Source organism: Neolamprologus multifasciatus, chromosome 14 (genome assembly GCF_963576455.1).
Source record: "Neolamprologus multifasciatus chromosome 14, fNeoMul1.2, whole genome shotgun sequence".
NCBI classification, from domain to species: domain Eukaryota; kingdom Metazoa; phylum Chordata; class Actinopteri; order Cichliformes; family Cichlidae; genus Neolamprologus; species Neolamprologus multifasciatus.
This window is the reverse complement of record NC_140452.1, coordinates 28,627,064-28,648,569: the sequence shown is the minus strand read 5'-3', so window position 1 is coordinate 28,648,569 and position 21,506 is coordinate 28,627,064. Positions and strand designations below refer to the sequence as shown.

The 21,506-nt window shown below is 41.9% G+C and overlaps 1 protein-coding gene across 6 annotated transcripts in view; it reads left to right on the top strand.

The window, feature by feature from the left end:
- The window catches only part of dner (delta/notch-like EGF repeat containing), a 79,811-nt gene that overhangs the window by 36,408 nt on the left and 21,897 nt on the right, over positions 1–21,506 (top strand). For all 6 annotated transcript variants that reach the window (XR_014868793.1, XR_014868792.1, XR_014868791.1 and 3 more), the window contains exons 2-7: positions 4,943–5,287; positions 5,382–5,479; positions 11,542–11,705; positions 14,642–14,790; positions 15,600–15,753; positions 18,316–18,429. Coding sequence is in view for 3 of the 6 variants with exons in the window: in XM_085131250.1 (XP_084987376.1) it covers positions 4,943–5,287; positions 5,382–5,479; positions 11,542–11,705; positions 14,642–14,790; positions 15,600–15,753; positions 18,316–18,429 (1,024 nt within the window). In the remaining 3 variants the exon portion in view is untranslated. The remainder of the gene's footprint in view (positions 1–4,942; positions 5,288–5,381; positions 5,480–11,541; positions 11,706–14,641; positions 14,791–15,599; positions 15,754–18,315; positions 18,430–21,506) is intronic.

Sequence of the window (21,506 nt, the reverse complement as noted above, 5' to 3'; positions counted from 1 at the left end):
ACTTCTTGCTCAAGTGCACTTCTGCCGTTCACTCTGAGCTTCTTAAAAGACCCGAAATGTTCGAGAACCCATTTCACAGCCTTTACAGTTCATTTTTCATGGCAAGTAGCATCAATATTGTCAATATACACTACGCTGACTTCTACATTCTTTACACTGAGAGTTACCAAATGTTACTTCCTGAGGATGTTTCACAGCCCACACAAAGCCAATAAAGAGCACAATGAATATAGACACCGGCTTTAACAAACATGCAGTTTCATGTCTTCCTAACAGCTACAGCTCACTGACGCAGCTCGTCAAGTCATCGCAGCATCAACGTTTGCTTCCTTGTCAGGGTGTCAGAAGAAGCCGTTAGCAATGTAACACTCCCTCGTCACACCTCTGTTAATTATCATGTTAAGTTATGGCGATACACAGATAAACTGCCACTGTAAAGCATGCAGACAGACCGTGCATACTTCCCAGGTTTAGTTAACTACTTGTGTCAGCTTCTGCAAATACTGATGCATCACAGCAGTGACATGCTTACTTTTAAATAAAACTTTTGCTCACTTTCCTCATGCTTTTACTTTCTTTCACCTCTTTGAATCTCTAATTAAACAATAATGTTCAGAAATATATAATGTATGTATGTACATGTAAATGTGTCCCCCCACCACAGTTGGAACAACATGTATTACATTCCAAAAGTATTCACTCGTCTGCGTTCACACGCATATGAACTTGAGTGACAGCCCATTCTTAATACAGACATAACAGCTTCAACTCTTCTTGGAAGGCTTTCCACGAGGTTCGGTGTGTTTATGGGAATTTTTGACCATTATTCCAGAAGCACATTTATGAGGTCAGACATTAATGTTGGATCAGAAGGTCTGGCTCACAGTATCCACTCTAATTCATCCCAAAGGTGTTCAGGTTGAGGTCAGGACTCTGTGCAGGCCAGTCAAGTTCTTCCACACCAAACTCCCTCATCCATGTTTTTATGGACTTTGCTATGTGCACTGGTGTGTGCAGTCTCGTTGGAACAGGAAGGGACCATCCCCAAACTGTTCCCACAAAATTGGGAGCTGAAATCGTCCAAAATGTCTTGTTATGCTGAAACATTAAGAGTTCCTTCTACTGGAACTAAGAGGCCAGGCCAAACTCCAGAAAAACAACCCCTCACCATAATCCCCCCTTCACCAAACCTTATAGTTGGCACAGTGCAGTCAGACAAGTACTGTTCTCCTGGCAACCACCATACCCAGGCTCGTCCGTCAGACTGCCAGACGGAGAGGCGTGATTCATCACATCTCCACAGCTCTAGAGTCCACTGGTGGTGTGTTTTATACCACCGCATCTGACATCTGATTTTATATTCCTGTGGCCATCAACGTGATTGAAACACGTGAACTCAGTGATTTGGATGACTGAGTAAAAAATGTTGGCAACGTAGTGTGTCTTCATGTGTGTGTGTGGCATGTCTTTAAAAACAGACTCATCCAGCACCTCCACCAGGTTAAATTGTGGCTGTCAGTGCTTAAGTATTGTGGTTGTTTCCCTCCATCCAGCTGTATTGATCTTTTCTCCTCAGGGCGGCTATCTCAAATTAGCAAATAGATCACAGCACCTTGAGAAGCAATTAATTTGGCCTCGGAGGATCTCTTTGTACTGTGTTGGAGCATGTGGGGATATAGATAAAGGAGCTAATGTGGGTTATTATCAGCTGCTTAGAAGAAATTGATTCACATGGTTAGCCAGACCCCAGGCATATGAGCGGTCTGGTGCAGCAGAACAATCAGAAAAATGATGCAGGAAGACATGTAAAACATGAATAGCTAATACACCAAGCATGTCAGGACATCATGATCAATCTGATATAATTCTGCAAACCTGTTTTCAGTTAATGCAGCTGATAAGAGTGATACTGGGCAGAACTGTGCCCACGGGGTCACCAGCATCTACGTACTGAAGTGATAAGAGTTACTGCACACACCTCCCCTGTCCTGGTAAAAGATCTGATCAGGCAGATAGGTGGTCTGTTTGAAATGCTTGTGAATCTATTCCAAGGCTAACTTACACGTTACAAAAACAGACTAAGGACATTTTTATTGAATTAATCAACTGAAGCTCTACACCTGTACAGCTTCCATAGGAATTAAGAGTGTAAGCAGCAGCCAGGTGCTGCTGCTCAAATGCACTTGAGTAAATGATCATCAGCAAGTGTGAGCACCTCCATGAAAGCAGATGTTCTGGCGGTGTGCAGGTCTGGAGCGTTCAGGTGTGTGTAAACACAATGCTAAGAAGGAAAAGCATCAGCAACATGCTCAAAGCAGCAACTGTTACCTCCCTTTAACAGTCTGGGAAGGGTTATAAGTCCATCATTCTACCATGAGAAACATCATTTGTCAATGTGGAAGCCATAGATGTCCCAGGAGTGGACATCTGGGTAAATTCACCCTAACAACAGACTGTGAAATGCTCAGAGACTGCAAAAACCCAAGAGCTACATGTCAGACTCTACAGGCCACAATTAGCTAATTAAATGTTAAAGTTCTGACAGCACAATTTTAAAAAGACTTAATCAGTATAACTTATTTGGAAAGGTTTAGATTTAGATTTTCAAAATTGGATTTGAAGAACCACAAGACTTCTGAAAGACTATCCTTTGGACAGATGACATAAAACTGGAGATGTCTGGTTATAATGCACGGGGACACATCTGGTGAAGTCCAAAGACCATCATACCAACTGTTCAGCACGGCGTTGGAGGCTTGGTGATTTGGTCTTGTTTTGAGATCCTTGCAGCAATTGAGACTACTATGAACTCTTCTGTATACCAAAATATTCTAGAGTCAAATGCAAGGCCATCCCTCTGCTTGACCTAAAGCTTGGCTTAAATTGGGTCATGCGATAGGACAATAATCCCAAGCACTGCAGCAAATCTACAACAAAATGGCAGAATAGCAAAAGAATCAAGGTGTTGTAATAGTCCAGACCTCAATCGAAATGCTGTGGAAAAAGTTAATGAACTGAAGCAATGTTGTGAAGAAAAATGGGCCAAAATTCCCGCACAATGGTGTGACAGACGGATACAGTAATACAGAAAAGGATAACTGCAAGTTATTGATTCTACGAGGTACTGAATCCTAGGTGTGTTTACTTTCTCTTCTTTGAAAAACTAAGAACATCCAATCAAGTATATTGTCATTTTGTAAGTGAATGTACAGTTTTGGAACTTTTGTTTTCCAGATGATCTACTCAGCATCAGAAATCTTCAGACAAAAATGACCAAATCTCCACAGCTGAGGAGCTGGAGGCCTTCACTGCAATATTTCTGTAGATTATTATCAATCAAAAAAACATTGAATAAATTCTGCTGCCGCTAACGCAGTCGTACAAATGTAGGCAAACATATAAACCGGCCACTTTTTTAAAGAAAGTTCAAACACGAACTTAACTTTATAAAGATAATAATGTTCACTTTGATCAACCTGCCAGAGAAGCATTGCTATAACTATCTCTATACTGAGGCTTTAGCTCGAGGTGCTTCATGCTACTAGAATACTAGAAGACGAGGCAGCGCAGGATTGCATCACCTCTACTTTCAGCCTTGGAAAGTCTTCACAATAAAGCGACAGGGATTTTTTTTGTCATGCAGATTTTACCTCATTGGGTCTAGTCCTGTTGTGCTGTGCTTGAGCACATTTCGTGCAGCCTAGATGGAGACATTTAGGATGGAGGGGGGGAAAAAAAATCAAGAGTGACACACAAAAAAGGTCATGAGCCGGACTCTAATGCTTCCTGCAATAAGGCAGCATTGCTGTTCTCTAAAGGTTGATAAACTCAATCCCCGGTGCCGTCTGAGTGCAGATAAGAGCAGCAGACTGTGCAACCACTGCTGAGCAGCTCGCTGGGACTGCTGGGACTCTCTGAGCTTCGGAGCAGGGAAAGTTTGATAGAAGCATTGCTTGTAAAAACCTGAGAGAGATTAGCACTAATGAGCTGTGACTTGCTTGCGAGAGAGTGGACTGTTAATGATGCCTTGTTGTTCTGCTGCTTCTCACACATACTTAATGCTCACATCTTTATGCACTGAGGGTTTTTGGGGGTTTTTTTTTGGTGTGAGCATCATTCCCCTGCCTCTGTTCACCCTGACTTTCTGTTTTCAGCTGCCTTTAATAAAACTGCATCTACATTCATTCATATTAGACAGCTGGAGTCACAGATACCTGAGGATGTTGCAGGGAAATTGCTTTAAAAAAGAAAAAGAGGCAGCGGGATTAGAGAAGGCTCTGAAAGCCAAACACAGTGTGAGACAGCGAGCTTCATAAATGCGGCTTTGTCCCTTTTCACCTTCAACATCCACGCCTCAGTGTTTTCTCCAAATATGATCAATTATTGATGGGGGAAACCAGCATGAAGGAGGCTGTCAGGGTGCATTTTTCTCTTTGCTGCATGATGAGGGGGAAACCGTATTTTGGGACAAAGTGTAAGTGGGTCCATGCTGTGAGAGTGGAAGGATAAAATTATATATGCATAAGAAGGGATGGAAGAAATGCCGTCCCTCGACAATTTGCTGGAAACAAAGAGTCCAAAATTTAATAAAAGGTAAAAGCAGAGATGAGGATATAAACAGGGAAGCTGAGTCAGAGAGCAATAAAAGAAGACGCTGAGCACCGAGGGAAAGGGAAATGATGAGTGCGAGCTTGGACTACTTATAAAATGTCTTGTCCTCCACATCGTTCAAGGGCCCACTCCGAGAGCCCATTAAAACAGAAGCTGACTACTCTGTTGACATTTTGTGATTTGGATGTAAAAAATTATGTGGAGGCAAAAAAAGAAAAAAACTAAAGGTGCTCGGGCAGTTGCAAAAGGACAGCAATGAGAAGTGTGTGTTTTTCGTTCTATTTCTTCCTCTTGATGTTTTGCCGGTTATTTATTTTCTCCATTATCTCAGTTTTTCACAGACCCCTGTGCCAGCAGCCCCTGTCTCCATGGAAACTGCAGCCAGCGCAACGGCAGCGAGGAGGGGGAGCAGGCCTACACCTGCGAGTGCGCCGAAGGCTACGAGGGGGAGAGGTGCGATGAGATCCTGCTGGACCTGCCGGCCGCAGACTGGGACCCCGCCACCCCCTCCGCTCCTGAGCTGGCCACCCCGGTCGCCTCCACGACCACAGCCGCCACTCAGCCGCCGCAACCGACCACCGTCCCCACCACCACAACGCCGCCTCCTCCCACCCTGCAGCCATGGCAACCCAAACCTGGGCAGAGGTTGCTGGTAGTGCCGTGGGAGGCAGACAGGGTGAGATAACCTCCACAGTAAATTTAAGCTGCTGTAGAGCTTAAATTTAAAAAAAGTAGATTTCATGCTGTGTGGTGATGCGTGTGTGTTTCAGGTGACCGAGGGTCTGCACTGTGTGAGTCCTGAGCTTTGTGAGCTGACATCAGGAACTCTGACTCTGTCTCTGGAGGTGCCTGAAGAGACGGCTGTAAAGTAAGAGTACCATCAAGTACCTTTTATAACTCACTGCCGTCCCCTTTGAGCAAGCTCTGATTAACCAGAACCACAGCCCGCAGGGCAGGCTCTACCTGTGGGGCCTTATTTATTCATCTCGCTCTGTTTCCGCTGTATCTGTCTGGTTTCTTTAAACTACTCAAGAGATGCCGTTTGCTCAGCAGACAGAATGACAGCTTAATTAAATTTTCCCAATAGATATTCAGAGACCAAATAAATCTGCTTGGGAATATGAACCCGGAACATGTTTGTGTACATGAGAACTTCTATAAATTCAATAAACGCACACATTCATCCAACTGAAATAAAATAGATAGCAAAAAGACAGTTTGACACCAGCATTGTGTTTTAATCATGTGTCGTTGCTGCTAAATTACTCCAGACTAATATTAGCACAGGGACTACGGTTTCTTTTCACTCTGCCATTTCGGTAAACCAGATTTTAAAGGGCTTTGAGGTTAGCCCTCAAAGCCCTTTAAAGTCTGAGCTGTAAAATAATTGCCAGAAAATTCCGATTTTTTTGAAAATGGAGTGTTTATTGAACCTTCTGCCTTTTTTTCATACCTTGGTTCATGTGATGAGTGGGTATAAGTGGTTCAAAACCCTGTTAAGGGATTACCACTAGGGTTTAAATACCTGGGACTCTCCATCTTTCAGTTTTAGAGGTGACGAAACTTCTCGGATAAGATGAGAAACATCTTCCTGAAACTTAAAGAAGTCCAGTGCTTTCTTTCCAAGCTCCTTAGACTCCCATAACGTGGACAACTGAGAACCTACACAGACGAAATAGCGCCGAGTTTTCAACTAATCGTGAAGACACTGCTTCTGTCTGCTCAGCTGTGGCATGCACTACACTGCATGTGATACACACATGAGAGTACGAGAGTGTTGCGAACACTGGAGCTGGAGATGCTCTGCTCGACAAACCATGTGATGACATAATTTCAGAGTTCCCTAAGGATAGTCTTTTGCTTTTTATGCTGTGAAAAAAGTCTGTTTCATATCAGTGCTCTATCTGTGATAGGCCACTGTCAGCCAATAATATTGACAAATGTCTCAGACATGCTCTGATGGAAACACCTGTTTGTGTGCAGTGCTTTGGAATTATTAGTCTTCGATCCGTCCATCGTGGGGGAGGGCTTCAGTATATCCCAGCTATCACAGGCCGTGTAGACCCTGGACAGGTGATCAAAGTATTTTTGTAGTGGTGCTATAATGGAAAAAACAAACAAACCTCCTGATAAAGGGGTTTGAGCTGTATTCACACCATGTGTATCCTAAATCAGCTATTTTCCTGCCCTCATAATTCAGAGTGCTTGCTTAGCAGTCTAGTTGTAGCAGCAGCAATTTTTATTTATTTTTCTGATACTTACAACTCTTTCATTTACAACCAGGAAAATTTCCCATCGCAGCTTTTTGTAATTACCGCGTGAACAACATGACATGAACTTGTGGCATTAGCTCAGTGATGTGGAAATGCCCTCAGGAGAGGGTGTTGTGGGGAAAACTTTCACCTACATGTGGCCAGCGATTGCTTTTCACCTCTGTGTTATGAGAGCACACAAACACCAGAATCGAGCTTAAAAAACCATCTCAGCAAAATTAGCTCAGCTCTTTGGCTCCTAATCAGCAAGAGGAACAACAAAGCACGCTGTCCAGTATATCAGGTGCATAATTATCATCAAGATACATTAAAATAGATTCTGCTTTGTGCAGCCTTTCATGTGCATACTTGCATGCAGAAACTTTCCTTGGAAACAGAACACAGCTCAAAGATTTTTAAGCTAATTGCCTCCCACTTGAATCCCCTCGTGACTCGGCTCTTGCACGTAAGACTTTGGCGTTACGTGACTGAAAGCTCACAAACTCGCAAACTTTCTTCCTCTTGCTCAGTAAATAAGGGTCAGTGAATTATGCTGAAGGAATGGTCAAGGTGAATGCTGGGCGTCCTTCATGTAGAACCTCCTTACATATTGCAGGCACGACTCGGGCCCCTCATCACGACCGCAGACCGAGAGCTGCGAGTTAATCAACTGCTGCTGCTTTGTTTTCATACTGTATAATTGCACATGACATCTGAACGCACGCCCAGATGCAGGCAGTGAAGGGCACTCTTACAAACCTGACGCAACGCACTTAGGAATGAAGCAGCAATCCAAAAGTGGCATCGATTTAGAGATGCTGATAGTATGATGATGAAGCTTCAGATCCCAGAGAGGCCGGAGAGAGTAGCTGTCATGTCTCTAAACAGACGTGCGTATGCTGAACCTGAGTATCACTCGCAAGACTATGAACTCTTTTAATGCAAGAGCTTTGAATTAATAATAATCACTCTAGGTCACAATTATTCACTGGCCACGAAAAATGAGACAAATGCCAACATGAAGTCGAACAAAGCCTTACACACTCCCAACACGCATGAGTGTAGAGCATTCAAATGCAGGACTAGCTGTCAGATATCACCCGGCACATTTTCATTTGAAGATCCCCGGATATCTCGGCTCCTCATGTTGCGCCTCAGGCTGAAGCGAAGGAAAAGTCATTTCAGCTACAAGCAGCCCGTCCACCATCTTATTACTGCAGTCACTGCTCGTAGCTTCACCTCCAGGCTCAGCCCCCCTCTTTGCCGCAGCGCTGTGGGACAGCCATCATATTGATTCATCCAACCTGCCCTCGCTCCTCAGCTCAAACCTACAATATATCCTTATGGACCACAAAGTGTGCCCGGCAGATTTCTTTTTAAAAGCAAAATTGGCTCACTTAAGTAGTTCTGTCCTCTTTTGAATAATAAATTTAGTGCTGTGTAAAAGTCTTAGTCTTTAGTGATGTTTAAAAGTAGTTTTCCAGGTTTTCTGAAGGTCTTTCTTTGGGCATTGTACGGTGGCCCTGAGAGGCCAAACAGACAGCAACTTAAGAAAACACCAGCAATAAGAAAGCACACAAAACACAACGGAAACAGGAAAAAAGAAAACAGAAATAGGAAAAAACAGATCTTCAAAAGCACAAGGGAAGTGTTTCTGGGGAGACAATAACCCGACGGACCAGTTGCAGGAACCAAGATATGCTAAGAATTTTGCTGGGAGACGCTTAAAAGAAGTGGAGGATCTATCGTTTTTGTGAGGAAAGAAAAGATGAGATGTAAGTGTATTAGCCTAACTATTAGCCTAAAAATCTGTCATCAGTATTATATGAGTCATGATAAAACACGCCTACCATGTTTTGGGTTCCTGCAACTGGTCCGTCGAGTTATTGTCTCCCCAGAAACATTTCCCTTTTTTTTTTGTTGTTGACCTATTTCTGTTTTCGTTTTTTCTATTTCCGTTTTGTTTTGTATGCTTTGGCAGCATTTTTCTTATTGCTGGTGTAGAATTGGCTGCTTTTTTTACTAGATTTCAGTCCACTTTATGTACCTGAGCGTTTTCAGAGGAGTGTTAAGCCACTTAAAACTCACTTATGAATCATTCAAGCCCCAAAAGGCACCTAATTCGAGGTATATCTTGTGTCTACAAAGAACCAGTTTTTAATTGTGTCTTTAAGTGCTTTGTTACTAGCAGCCTGTCACAAAACACACAGCAAAAAATGTCAAATACAGCATAGTTTGACAGGCATAAGATAAAATATTTGCACCGTAAGGTGAGAGTTGTTAGCTGGATACCTGGCATAGTATGGCGTCTATCCTTAAGAAATCTGAGGAAACTGGAGAGTGGAAGACAAAAGAAAAGGTATCTACAGCAGATGAACAGAATCTGAAAGTCATATCCTTAAGACAGGAAAAAATCCAGAAAAGCGACCAACAAGACCCGAGAGATGCATCTGAGCCTTCAGTTGATCATCTACTGTTCACTGAAGCCTCATCAGAAATGGTCTCAGTGGAATATTGGCTGTCAAGAAGTTATTCTTAAGGAAGGGAAACAGGGAGAAAAGACTGATGCATGCCAAATTACACAAGAACTGGACTGAAAATCAGTGACAAGAAGTCTGATGGAAGCGACGAATCCAAATGAGCAATCATAAGGATGTATGGAGGAGATCAGGAGACAGGTACAGCAGTGAGTGTCTGCAACCATCTGTCATGGTTTGGGGCTGCGTTTCAGCCTGTGGTGTTGTGGATCTTGTCAAAATGATGGAAATACAGAATAAACACAGAAAAGTAGCATCACTTGCAGCAATTTCTCTTTTTCTTCATAACAATGATCCCAGACATGCTGCCAAAGCACACCTGGATAGAAAAACACTGAATGAAACACTGCATGTCATGGATTGGTCCCCCCAGAGCCCGGACCTCAACATCAGTGAAGCAGTGTGGGGTCATCTTGACAGAGAACAGAACAAAAGGCAGAAACATCCAAAGAAGAGCTTTGGATGTCCTTCAGGAAGCCTGGAGAACTATTCCTGAAGACTACTTCAAGACATTATAAGGAAGTTGGACTAAGAGAGTTCAGACTGCTTATTAAATATTGAGCTGATTAGAATTGTATAAACTCTGTTTATGCCTCATATACTGTATTGCCAAGTACACTTACACATGTTATAATAAGTCCCTGCACCTATTTCCCATGACGGGCTGGCTCAGTACGTTTACACAACACTACAAATATCAGTCTTTAATTCTGAATAATTTATTACCATTTTATATTTTTTCACGCCAGCAAAGTTGACTCTGATTTTTTTATGTTTTAGTAATGAATCAAACAGCTTGTTACAAACACTCGTGTGTGCTTATTTGTCAAGCCAGGCACATCCCGTATCTGTCATTTTTTATCCTAATTTCTCTGTAAATCTGTTTCATCTGTGGCTGAGTGTATGAAAAGCACACAGAGGTAATAATAATAATTACTGCTCCTATAAGTAACAAGTGTTCATTAGAACAGATACGTGACGGCGGGAGCTGATGCATAATCAGATTGATTTTTGTTTTTGTTAATATTGGATGGATTAGGTGTGGGAGTGGGGTTAGAGGGCTTCTCAATTGCATTTAAACAAAAGGAGGCTCATTGAAGCTGCTGCCTCTCACAACCCCCAGTGACAGATTTCACTCTGCTCTGCGTGGTGATCCAGCTCGGCTCGGCTCAGCTCGGCTTGGCTCTGCTCTTTACTGTCTCTTCAGCAAGCAGCTGGTGGAGCTCGGCGTCTCTGGCAGGAAACATGGCGCGCATTGTTCTTCTCGCTCTGCCCAAAGGGATTAGATCATCCTGCTGGCAGCACGATCCCCAGAACAGTAGGCCTCCAGATACGGGATTTACCCTCATGGTTGGCTGTGGCTTCGGTAGCAGAGAGAGATGGACTGAGCTCTGTAAATAATACTTTGTCTCATCGATATCATTTGGGTTGCTGATCTTGGCCTCTGCATAGACATTAATTTGGAATTGCTCAATAATAGGTTTGTTTAAATAAGAGACAAAAGAGATCATTTTGGTGTCACTGGTATTTTTATGTGACTCATGTTTGAATTATGTGGTCTGCAGAGACCTCCGTGTCCCCGGGGGTCTATTTAATGGCTCAGTGTGAATGATGGATGCCAGCAACACTGGCTGTATTTCACAACTCTATTCACAAGATTCACAGTGTTTCCACAAGAAGCATCAACCTCTCTGGCAGTCATTACTCACAGACCTGACTATGATCCCAGCTTGGACTCACCAACAGGAGGACAGTACTTTAATCATCGGGTACGCCGCACAAAATGTCCTTCGGTACAAAAACTGACTGACTGTTGAGCTGCTGTCGACCATGACGTGTGCACACGGGATGATATTTCACCAAACTTCTTCTTTTGAATAAAATAACCATTAGCAGAAGCAGGCAGCTTCACATAGAAGATTCATTCATGTGTCTAATATTTCAAGCTGACATGCTGACATTTTAAAAAGGTTCATGGCTGGCAAGATGGATTAAGCCCTCACTAGGTATACAGTAGCAAAAGCGTGCACTACGTGGATTGTGTTTGAGCACTGAGTCTTGAATTTTCTTGTGCGACCTATGATTTACACACTGAAGGCTGTAAGCGTTCGTCACGAGCTTCCTGTCTCTGCTCCAAACAGGGTCGTGGTGAATGCCAGTGGAGCTCCTGTGCTGTGGCGAGTGAACGAAGAGGGTTTCCTCCGTTCGTCCATTTTGAACGGCACCACCATGTGGTTCCTGCAGGCCCCGGATGGACTGGTGGTGCCAGACCACTTGCTTCCCCTGGGACAGAACTACTTCCTGAGTAAGCCTCCGGTGTCCTGGTACTTTTTAATAATGCCTTTTGGGAAATATTAGTATGCAAACACAGGAAACTACAATAGTGGACATGTGCCAAACATCAGCATGTTAGCATTTAGCTCTTTGAGGCAACCAGCCCTGAGCTGTATTTCTGGACACAGAAGCCAAGAATCTGGATTTGTCTTTACTTAAAGGCATCAAAATTAAACAGCCTTGAGAAGAACAGAGGATTTACTTTGTCATGAATAATTTCTTTAAAAAAGCTGGTAAATCCGGTTTGAGTATGTTTGGCTCATAGATTGTATAGAAAATATAGGCATACAGTGCTTAACAAATTTATTCGACCAGCTGCCATAAAATCAAGAAAACACTTTTTTAAAATTGAAAATTATGTTGTTATTTTTTAAGCAAATATTAAACTGAATTCATGTTTTCATATCCAAATTTGAGCAGAAACACTGCAAATGAATTAGACGCAACACTCAACCACTAAAAATAAATGTTCAGTAACGCAAGTAAACGGATGCAGTTTGGCATCTTAATCAAAAATAATAACGCACTTGTACTATTTTTCTGCTTTTTTTGGTAAAAAATTTAATTTGAACATTTCTAACCACAATGATTATAGATATTATAGATTAAAGAGCTTGTGCTTATTGGCGGATTAACCATAAAAAAACATAACAAACAAGAGCTCAACTCCCCCTGAAGGACTGGGCCTATATCAAATCTGTGATGTCAGCATTGGTAATATAAAAATCTAGTGTAGCGAATTAATTAATGTCAAAATATAAAGTTAAAGAGCTCAATGCCCCCCTAGTGACAAATATATTGGTTCAAAGTTTGGAGATGATCCAATAGAAACTAAGATTTTTTCCTAATTCGTGTGACTCTGACCCTTGACCCTTAACCTCGAAGCACTACATACTAAAACTGCCTATTTTATTAACTTTGCCGATATGATTGCAGCAGAATTAGTTGAAATCTTTAGCTTCTATAGGCTGTAAAGATTTTAAGATTCGAGTGTGTTGTACAGCGGTCTCCGTGCCCTGTCATATGATACATTAGTTGAAATGGTTTCTGGAATTTTGTTTTCAAGGTCAACTTTGACCTTGCTGCCTGAGAATGAAGGCCAAGGTCAAATGTTTAGCCCACCTAGGTACTCGTGTCCCCCAAGGCTTGATGTATTGTTGTGAAGTTTGAGGATGATCTATAAAAAATTGTGGGAAATATAAATAGTCCCTCGATGACTCCAAACCAGCCATAACTTTATTAAAACTAGATACATATTTACAGAGAATCGTGTGGTTTTTTTTTTTATTATTTAATGTGTATGGCAGTTCATCCAACAACCACAGAAAAGCTGAATTTGAAACATTGTCAAGAAGCTCCAAATAGATCATTTATAGCCGAGCCAAAAACATCAGAGGATTAATGAATTTAAATAAGTTGTAATTGCGGCGTTTATTCTTCAGTGTCATCGGGGGAAAATAACATAACATTTGCATATGTGAGTCAGAATGTTTTATTTGCATACCGAACAGACATTTATGCTGATATTCCATCTGTGTTTTAATACCGAGCTTCACACGGGCAGTTTTTGAGTATTCACAGAGTGGTGCCAAAAAACGATGGTGTGAGCTCCAGCGGGTGCCGCCAGGGGTTAATTGGAGCCTCGCTCCTTTGACTGAAGGGCTGGCTGACCCCTGCGTGTGCTCTACATACCTGATGCTGTTTCGCTACTCTTCCCGGCTGCTGACCTTGACACGTCTGGTAACTCGGTGGCAGCTTCACCGAAGAGAGACGGAGGGAGGGAGAAAGAGAAGGACACGGTGGCGGCGGCAATGACACTGGGGAGTTAAATCAGAGAGAAGAGAGGATGAGGAAGGATGGAAGAAGGAGAAAGAAGAGTTAGATAAGGAGGGAGCAAGGGAGGAAAGGAGACAACAAAGAAAGGGATTAGAGGAAAGGATAAAGGGGCGTGAAGGAGGCGTGAATGAAGGACAATTTGTGGGAGAAGGATGAAGACGCAGGCGGTATCGCATTTATTGAATAAAAATGCTTGCAACAAAACCAAACTCACATCTATGCATGATTTTAAGCGTGCTGCATGTTTCCCTGCAACATGCAGGGGAAAGGAGGAAAGACACAGGCACCCATCTGCACATGGGATGGAAACGCCATGATGTTTGTGGCCATGTGCTTTCCTCGCAGTTTAAAAGCGCAATAACTGTGCAGGTCCGACTTTCAGTGTCATTGTGCTGACGATGATTCGGTCGGGGATGACGGAGGAACACGCGTCGTTTTATCAGGGGTCCGATTGGCCGAGGAGCTTGCATCATCACTGTTGTCACCGGTGTTGCTCCAAAAGAATGGCAGGTGATATCCACTATGAAGCTATTTTTATCCGAGTGCCCGTGAAGCTGTCAGCTTTGATTGAACCTATAATACGAGATGTTCTACATTTATAGATCCAGAGATGGGGAGAGACAAAGACAGAGAGGCACAGTCTCTATTTTGGTCACTGTAATGAACGGAATCCATCAATTCTTTTATTACCACTTAAGTTTTATGCAGTTTTGGGGCAGCGGTGTGTACTTTTCCTAAAGCATTGTTAAATGAAAGCTGTGTGTGGCTGCTGCAGGCCGATGTTTGATGATTCACTCAACATGCTAAAAGGCTAAAAATACAGCTGAGCGCTAGGCGAGAAAAGAGAAGGGTTTGCCGAGAATTCATCCTCTGGGGACCAGGAATCCTTTTAAAAACTCTCCAAAAGGTGTTGCGATATTTATAAATGAAGAGCCGTGTCTGAAAATAGAAAAAGAAAGTACATCTTCAGACTGCTTTATGGTTAAAAACTCCACCACCGAGTCCAATTATCCATCACATATTACTGTACTTGTTGTATACATGAGCAGATTACACACTCTCTTGTGGCAGGTGTGATTCGCGTTGGCGCTCCCACGGCCCCGGAGGTCACGCTCCGTCTCAACCTGACGGTGAAGGCCAGCAGCTGTGTGGAGCCCGGCAGCAGCTTCAGTGACCCTCAGTGCTCCGGAAAAGGCAAATGCATCACCCAACCCTCTGAGGTGAGAACTCTGAAAACATAGAAACGTTTCTTTTCTTCACCCGAGAACACGTTTCAGTGCTCGCTGATACAAGAAACTACTTTCAGCAGTCAGTATGTGACTAAAATGAAGAGTCCTTGCTTTAATTCAAAGGGTTTTACAAATTAAAGCCTTTTTTATACACAGCCCTCCAGTAGGTTCACGTTTTATGGGACAAACTAGCATAAATTAGTGAAATAAATAAAGGTAGCACCGTTGAATGGGCACGCTCATTGCTTTAGTTTTAGCGATCTCTTTATTGCTTTCTAACATCTAAAACATGCAACTTCCAAAAAAGCTGAATTCCCATTATCATCATCATCAGAGATGCATTATTGCGCTCTGTTTTGATCACTGATCACAAATTTAATAGCTGGAAGAACAAACACTGCGGTGCTATTTTTAATTTATGCTGGCCTGTTTTAATTATCCGTTGCTCATAGTTAAAAATGGATCCACTGAGCCCCAACTTTCATGTACCGAACCAAAAAAGACACAAAAAGTAGCGGTTGGTTGTGCCTCTTAAGTGTGAATGAAAGTGTAGAGAGGGAGGTGTTGGAGAGGTCATCTCACCGTGTCTGGTTTTGTGCCGTTTCTTCTGTTTTCCCTTGTTAGCTGAAAAAACCAAACTGTGTCACCGCTGCTCATAATTGCATTGTTGTGTCGCTGAATTATTTCCCAATCTGCGATCTCATTATTACTGTTTCACAAGTTTTTCTCCCTCCCGCCGTTTCGCTGTTAGGGCTCCCTGATTTGACACAGGAAATCTGTGCGCATTTGCTTTTTTGCAGAGCACCTTCTTCTGCGAGTGCGAAGACGGCTACACTGGGATTTTTTGTGAGGAATATGATGCCTGCCACCACCGACCTTGTCGCAACAACGGCACCTGCACTGACATCAGGCAGGGGGGTGAAGGACGCAACTTCACGTGCACCTGTCAACCAGGTGTGTGTGTTGAACTTGTTCTCATTCCAGAGCGTCAGATATTGCTGCTCCCGTAGTGCCTGCTGTGGTATTATTAGTTACAGAGTCCTTTTAAGAAGAGTGAAAAAGCCTGAGTTAGGAGTGGTGGCAGTGGATTACATCACACTTTTACCAGCTTGGAGGCGGATGCTTGTGCTCGTGATTTTCACTCACTGAGTTGTTTTGTTTTCATTCACTTTTTTCACCAAAACTGACTTTGTAAGGTTAAGAAAAGATTGTGTTTTGGGTTAAAACTCACAGCATTAACTCTTTTGAGTGTGGCCTATCACACTATCAGTGTTTTTATGCCATATTGTGTGGTTTTAATTTCAGTGCTGTTTTTGAGATAGACTGTTTGAACATCTCAATTCAGGTTTATTTATATAGTGCCAAATTACAACACCATTTGTCTCAAGGTGCTTTATATTGTAGTGTCAAGATACAGTATTCTGAAGAAAGCTCAAACAATGAGCAACACTTGGTAAAGATGTTGGTAAGGAAGAACTCACCGAAAAGAGAAAAAGGAGAAAATAGAGAGATGGGACAAAAGGGAGGGAGAAGGTAAAATGAATGATCTGTTCAAATGGTACATAAAGGTGGTAAATGGAAAGAAGTGCTCAGTGCATCACATGAAGTCCTGCATCAGTCTGAGCCTATAGCAGCATACCAAGAGGGTTCAGGGTCACCTGATCCAGCACTAACTATAAGCTTTATCAAAGTTTTAAGGATAATTTTAGAGAGGGTGTCTGTCTCCCGAATCCAAACTGGGAACTGGTGCTACAAAATACCCATCTCCCATTCTACTTATAGAAACTCTACACAAGTAAGCCTGCAGTCTGAGAGTGCAGTGCTTTATTTGGACAATATGGTACTATGAAAATCTGTAAGATAAAATAGGGCCAGAATATTCAAGATCTTGTATGTGAGGAGAAGGATTTTAAATTCAATTCTGGATTTTGCAGGGAGTCAATCAAGACTCTCTCTTTTTAGACCCTGTCAGGACTCTCGCTGCAGCATTTTGCATTAACTGAAGGCTGTAATAAATTACAGTTGTCCAGCCAATGAGTGATAAATGCATGAAGTAGCTTTTCAGCAGACAGGATGTTTCTAATTTTAGAGATGGAAAAAAAAAGCACACCAACATATTTATTTAAAATGCTAATTAAAGGAAGTACATTCCTCACAGTGTTACTGGAGGCCAAGCTAATGCAATCCAAAGTAAGTATCAGCTAGACACCATGTTTCTAAGAGTTTTTGGGCCGAGTGCAATAACCTCAGTTTTATTTGAATTTAGAAACAGAAAATTTCATCCAGGCCTTTATACCTTTAGGACATCTGGCTTGATGGATAAATATAGCTGGGTGTCATCTGCATAGCAATGGAAATGTATGCAATGTTTTCTTGTAATGTATAAAAAGTAGAAATGTAAAAAGTAGTGGTCCCAGTATGCTTTTGTATTTGAAGAAGATTCCCCATTCACATATTTTGGAACCTGACTGTGTTGTCTTGGCTGGGAGGTGAGAGCCTCTTTCATTAAGAAAATGTCTGAATAAAACGAGCAGCACAGAGTAGCCTAAACTTTTGATCTTGTCAGATTTATTTTGAGACGGGAACTGGAAACAGAGACCCTGTGGTAGGAAGGTAAATGTCACAGGTGATTACTGATTGCCAGTCACTTCTCATTAGCATGTTATGCTAAAAAATTAAAAAAGCGGAAGCAGACAGCAAACACCACTGTCTTTACTCGGTGGCTCAGGTGGTGTTGCTGACATTATTTTTTAATTAGAAACCAAAATTAGGTACAACTCTGAGCAGCGACTTTTAATAATATTAAATATTACTACGATCATGCTGTAGTTAGGCATTGTTATGTGGTTGCTAGACAACGTGATGACATCATAATATAACATGCCTAAATCGCATTTACATTAGGTGTCATTACAGTAAAATTAATATCATGCTTTTTTAAAATAAGGTGTTGTAAGTGCAGAAAGGCTACAAATGTGTCAATTTAGCAAACTGGTAGGTTGTTGCTAGGCAACATGATGACATCTTACTGTATCATGCATCCCTCAAGTTACGTGGATATTCATTATTTAGTTATTGCCCTAAAGTGAAAATCATACTATGGATATTAAATGTTATAGATGGCATTACAACCTGTTGTTAGGTGGTTGCCAGGCTGGTAACATAGTAATCATGATATCTGATGTAGATAAAGACTCTCAGGGGTGTAAGGTGTACCTGTGTGCCATTTTTGGCTGTTGAACTGATTGTGTGGGAGCAATTTGCAGGCAAACGGAGATTTCATGTATTGGAATAAAACAGCTAACAGGTCAAGAGTAATAACACAAATGTAATAACACAGTACTTAATTAGCAATCCAACATTGAAAGCAAATCATTTCTAGCTTTTCCATGTATTCCATCAGTTTAGTCTTCTGCAGATGTATAAATATTAATATATCACATCCTTGTATGATAACAGTACACAGTATGTTAACTCCAGCAAAAGCAGTGTGATCATAAACCTCGTGTCTCTCAGGTTATGAAGGAGAGCGCTGCCAGTTGTTGGTCGATCACTGCGTCTCCCAGCCCTGCAAGAATGGAGCCACTTGTTTCAGCAGCCTGGCTGGGCCCAGGTGTTACTGTCCCGGAGGTAGGAAGCCCGTTATCGCATGCTAGAACCAATCGTGTGCCGTAAGTGAATCAGAAGGAATGAGTGAAGCTGCCAGAAATGAGTGGTCTGTGTGCTTTAGATTGCCGAGAAACCTCACAGCTTATGGTGTTTGTGTGCCTTTGTGAAAAAGAAGAAAAAACAAAGAGAAATCTGTAGAAACACGCTTGCCGCAGTAGTGTGTGCAGCTTTTGGCTGTTATCATAGACGCTGTGTGTGTGCGCGTGTGCATGTGTGAGAGTATCTGTGCCACTGACATGCTTAATTTGAGCCCTCCTTCTCTATTTTAATTAGTCTTCATAGCCCGAATGACCTAAAACCTGTGGCCACAAAGCAGTTGTCAAAACAGCATTTCTCAACACTGCGGTCTCCAGTATGTACACAGACTGTGAAAATATTAGCCGACCGTGGACATCAACATGTGAATAAAGAGAGCCTTGAGTGAAAATTGTTTTGTTGTTCCAGGGATAAATCCCAGCAGTCAGTTCATTCTCAGTCTGGAGGAGGCCTCATACACATTATCAGTCTACAACTGCCTAAGGAGCAAGGTCTCCAGAGAGGAAAGGAATTCATAATCCACTGCTTTTATGAATGTTGTCTTAAGATTAAAGCAGTATTGGTGAAAGTTCAGTCAAGAACTGTGCCAAAGCAGTCACTGTGCTGAGATTTTGTGAAGGGAGAGGTTTGAAAAAACTTCATGCTGCATCTGAATTTTGACTTGTAGACAAGTTTGTTGCCACATGTTGTGTAACCTTAGAAACTAATTCAAAGTAGCGACAAAGGAAAAACTGCACATTTGACACACAAATCTCAGTTCAGGAAAGGTGATACATTTCACACTGCAACAGCACCTGGTTGTTGGAACAAATGCAAAAATAATGGCAGAGAAAATCAGTAACAGCCTGGAAAAAAAAAAGTTCCACCCACACAAACTCAAAATGACAAATCCATAGAAAAGGGTGTTTCATTACAGGCCATGATTTCTAACAAGGGATTAATCAGTATCTCAGTAATCATTCAGAACTACAACACCTGCTCACACACTGCATGAGCAAATATTCTGCTTTTCATTCCCCACAATGTCTTATTATCTGTATGTCAGAAACTGTAATGTCTTTTGTTTTTTTTTTAAGTGTGTTTGAAAACTAGGGAACAATTCAAAGAATTCAGTTCAAATGTATTTATACAGCAACAAATTACAACAACAGTTGCCTCAAGGCTTAAGGAAGGAGATCCTTAATAACAGTGTTAAACAGCGGTGTCAAACATAAGGCCCAAGGGCCAAAATCGGCCCAGCAGAGACTATAATCCAGCCCACTCGACAGCTTTGCAACAAGTGAAGGACGGCATGAGTTTTGAATATTTAACTATATTTATTACATATTATTCAATATTATTACCGTTAGGGATGGGTATTGATAAGATTTTCACGATTCCGATTCCATTTTCGATTCTGTTTAACGATTCGATTCTTTATCGATTCTCTTATCGATTCTTTTAAAAAAAGGAAAACACTAAGGTCGATTAGCTTAGATCTTTGTTTTATATCTTCTCTTTGAACAAGATAGAAATTTGGGAGTAACACGGCCTTACAAACCCAGCAGTGAGATCTTAAGAGATCCACAGCCTACGGCTCTTCAATGGGGTGTCACAGGGTCCCCGGGAAAAAACATTGTAAATGTAAAATAATAAAATAAATATTCTTCTGTAGCAATAACAAAGTATAACATAAATTATTCTGTAGCAATTACACAAGAATATCCAGTAATGTTCCTGCCTACAATTAAACACATTCACTTACCGAAAATCATCTGCTGCGGCAAATGAGTGCAAACCTTTTACCACAAACTGAGTCACTGCTCGGTGACATTCGTCTAACCTGGCCTGAAAGGAGACGCAATCGGTAGACTGCAGCGAGAACTGCCAGCATCTGAGCCAGACTCTGTCTCTCTCATCATGGTCACCTAAACGCACAGTAATGGCAGGTTTTGTAATAAGGCAGATCGCTCTAACATAATATGCACTGTTAGTTGATTATTTACCTGCCGCATTAACGGAAGAGGATGTGCAAACGTTACTGCTGCTGCTGGGTTGAGATTCACGAGTCCAGAGCTGAATTAAAAACACGACATTCATTTAAGGTCATCGCGTGTTTTGTGAGCAAATGCTTTTGCATATTCGTAGTGTTTCCTTCCTTAAATGAAATATCTACTTTTCAAGTATTACAAGTTGCCCCGTTGTCATCCGTTCTCGTAAAGTATAACCAAACTTTTGAGCGTTTGAGCCGCTTAGGCGCCGTGTTTCCTGCCAGGTAAATGACGCTCCGCAACGTGGTGACGTCATTCGGGGCGACTGGAATCGATAAGGGAATCGTTTTCAAAACTGGCAAACAATTCCAAGGAATTGAAACAGTGGGAACCGGTTCTCAACAAGAACCGGTTTTCGATACCCATCCCTAATTACCGTCCTGTTTTATAGGTATTTATAATAAAAATTTCTGTAAATGAGCAAAAACTATCTGTTTTATAGTTAAATGACATTCTGGGCAATGAGTTACCAGAACTTGTTCCAAAATTTTATACATTTATTTTTTACAGTTTATGCCCAAAGAGTCATTGGGACAGACTTCATTCTTTTACTATCACAGCATTTCTTTGTTATGCTGAAATTGTACTTTATTTTCTAATACCAACATATCTCAGGGATTAAGTGACCGGGGGGATTCACTGGTCTGGCTCACTTGAGATCAAAGTGGGCTGTATGTGGACCACGATGTGAGTGAGTTTGACATTCTCAGGTGTAAAACCTCTGAGTAAGAAACCAACTCATGGAGGTGGAAAAAAACATGTATTCCACCCGTTTCAAATTGTTATGAACCCAACAAACGGCTGTTACTGGCTTCCTATGACAGCCAGCTGGTGCCGTCTTGCACCTTCTAGCAGGGATCACTAAGATGAAAAACAGAGCAAGTCAGAATGGCACTACATGCAAAGAGCCCATACAAATCTACATTTCCTTGGTGAAAGTTATCTGATTTCTGCCAACTCCACCATTCTCAC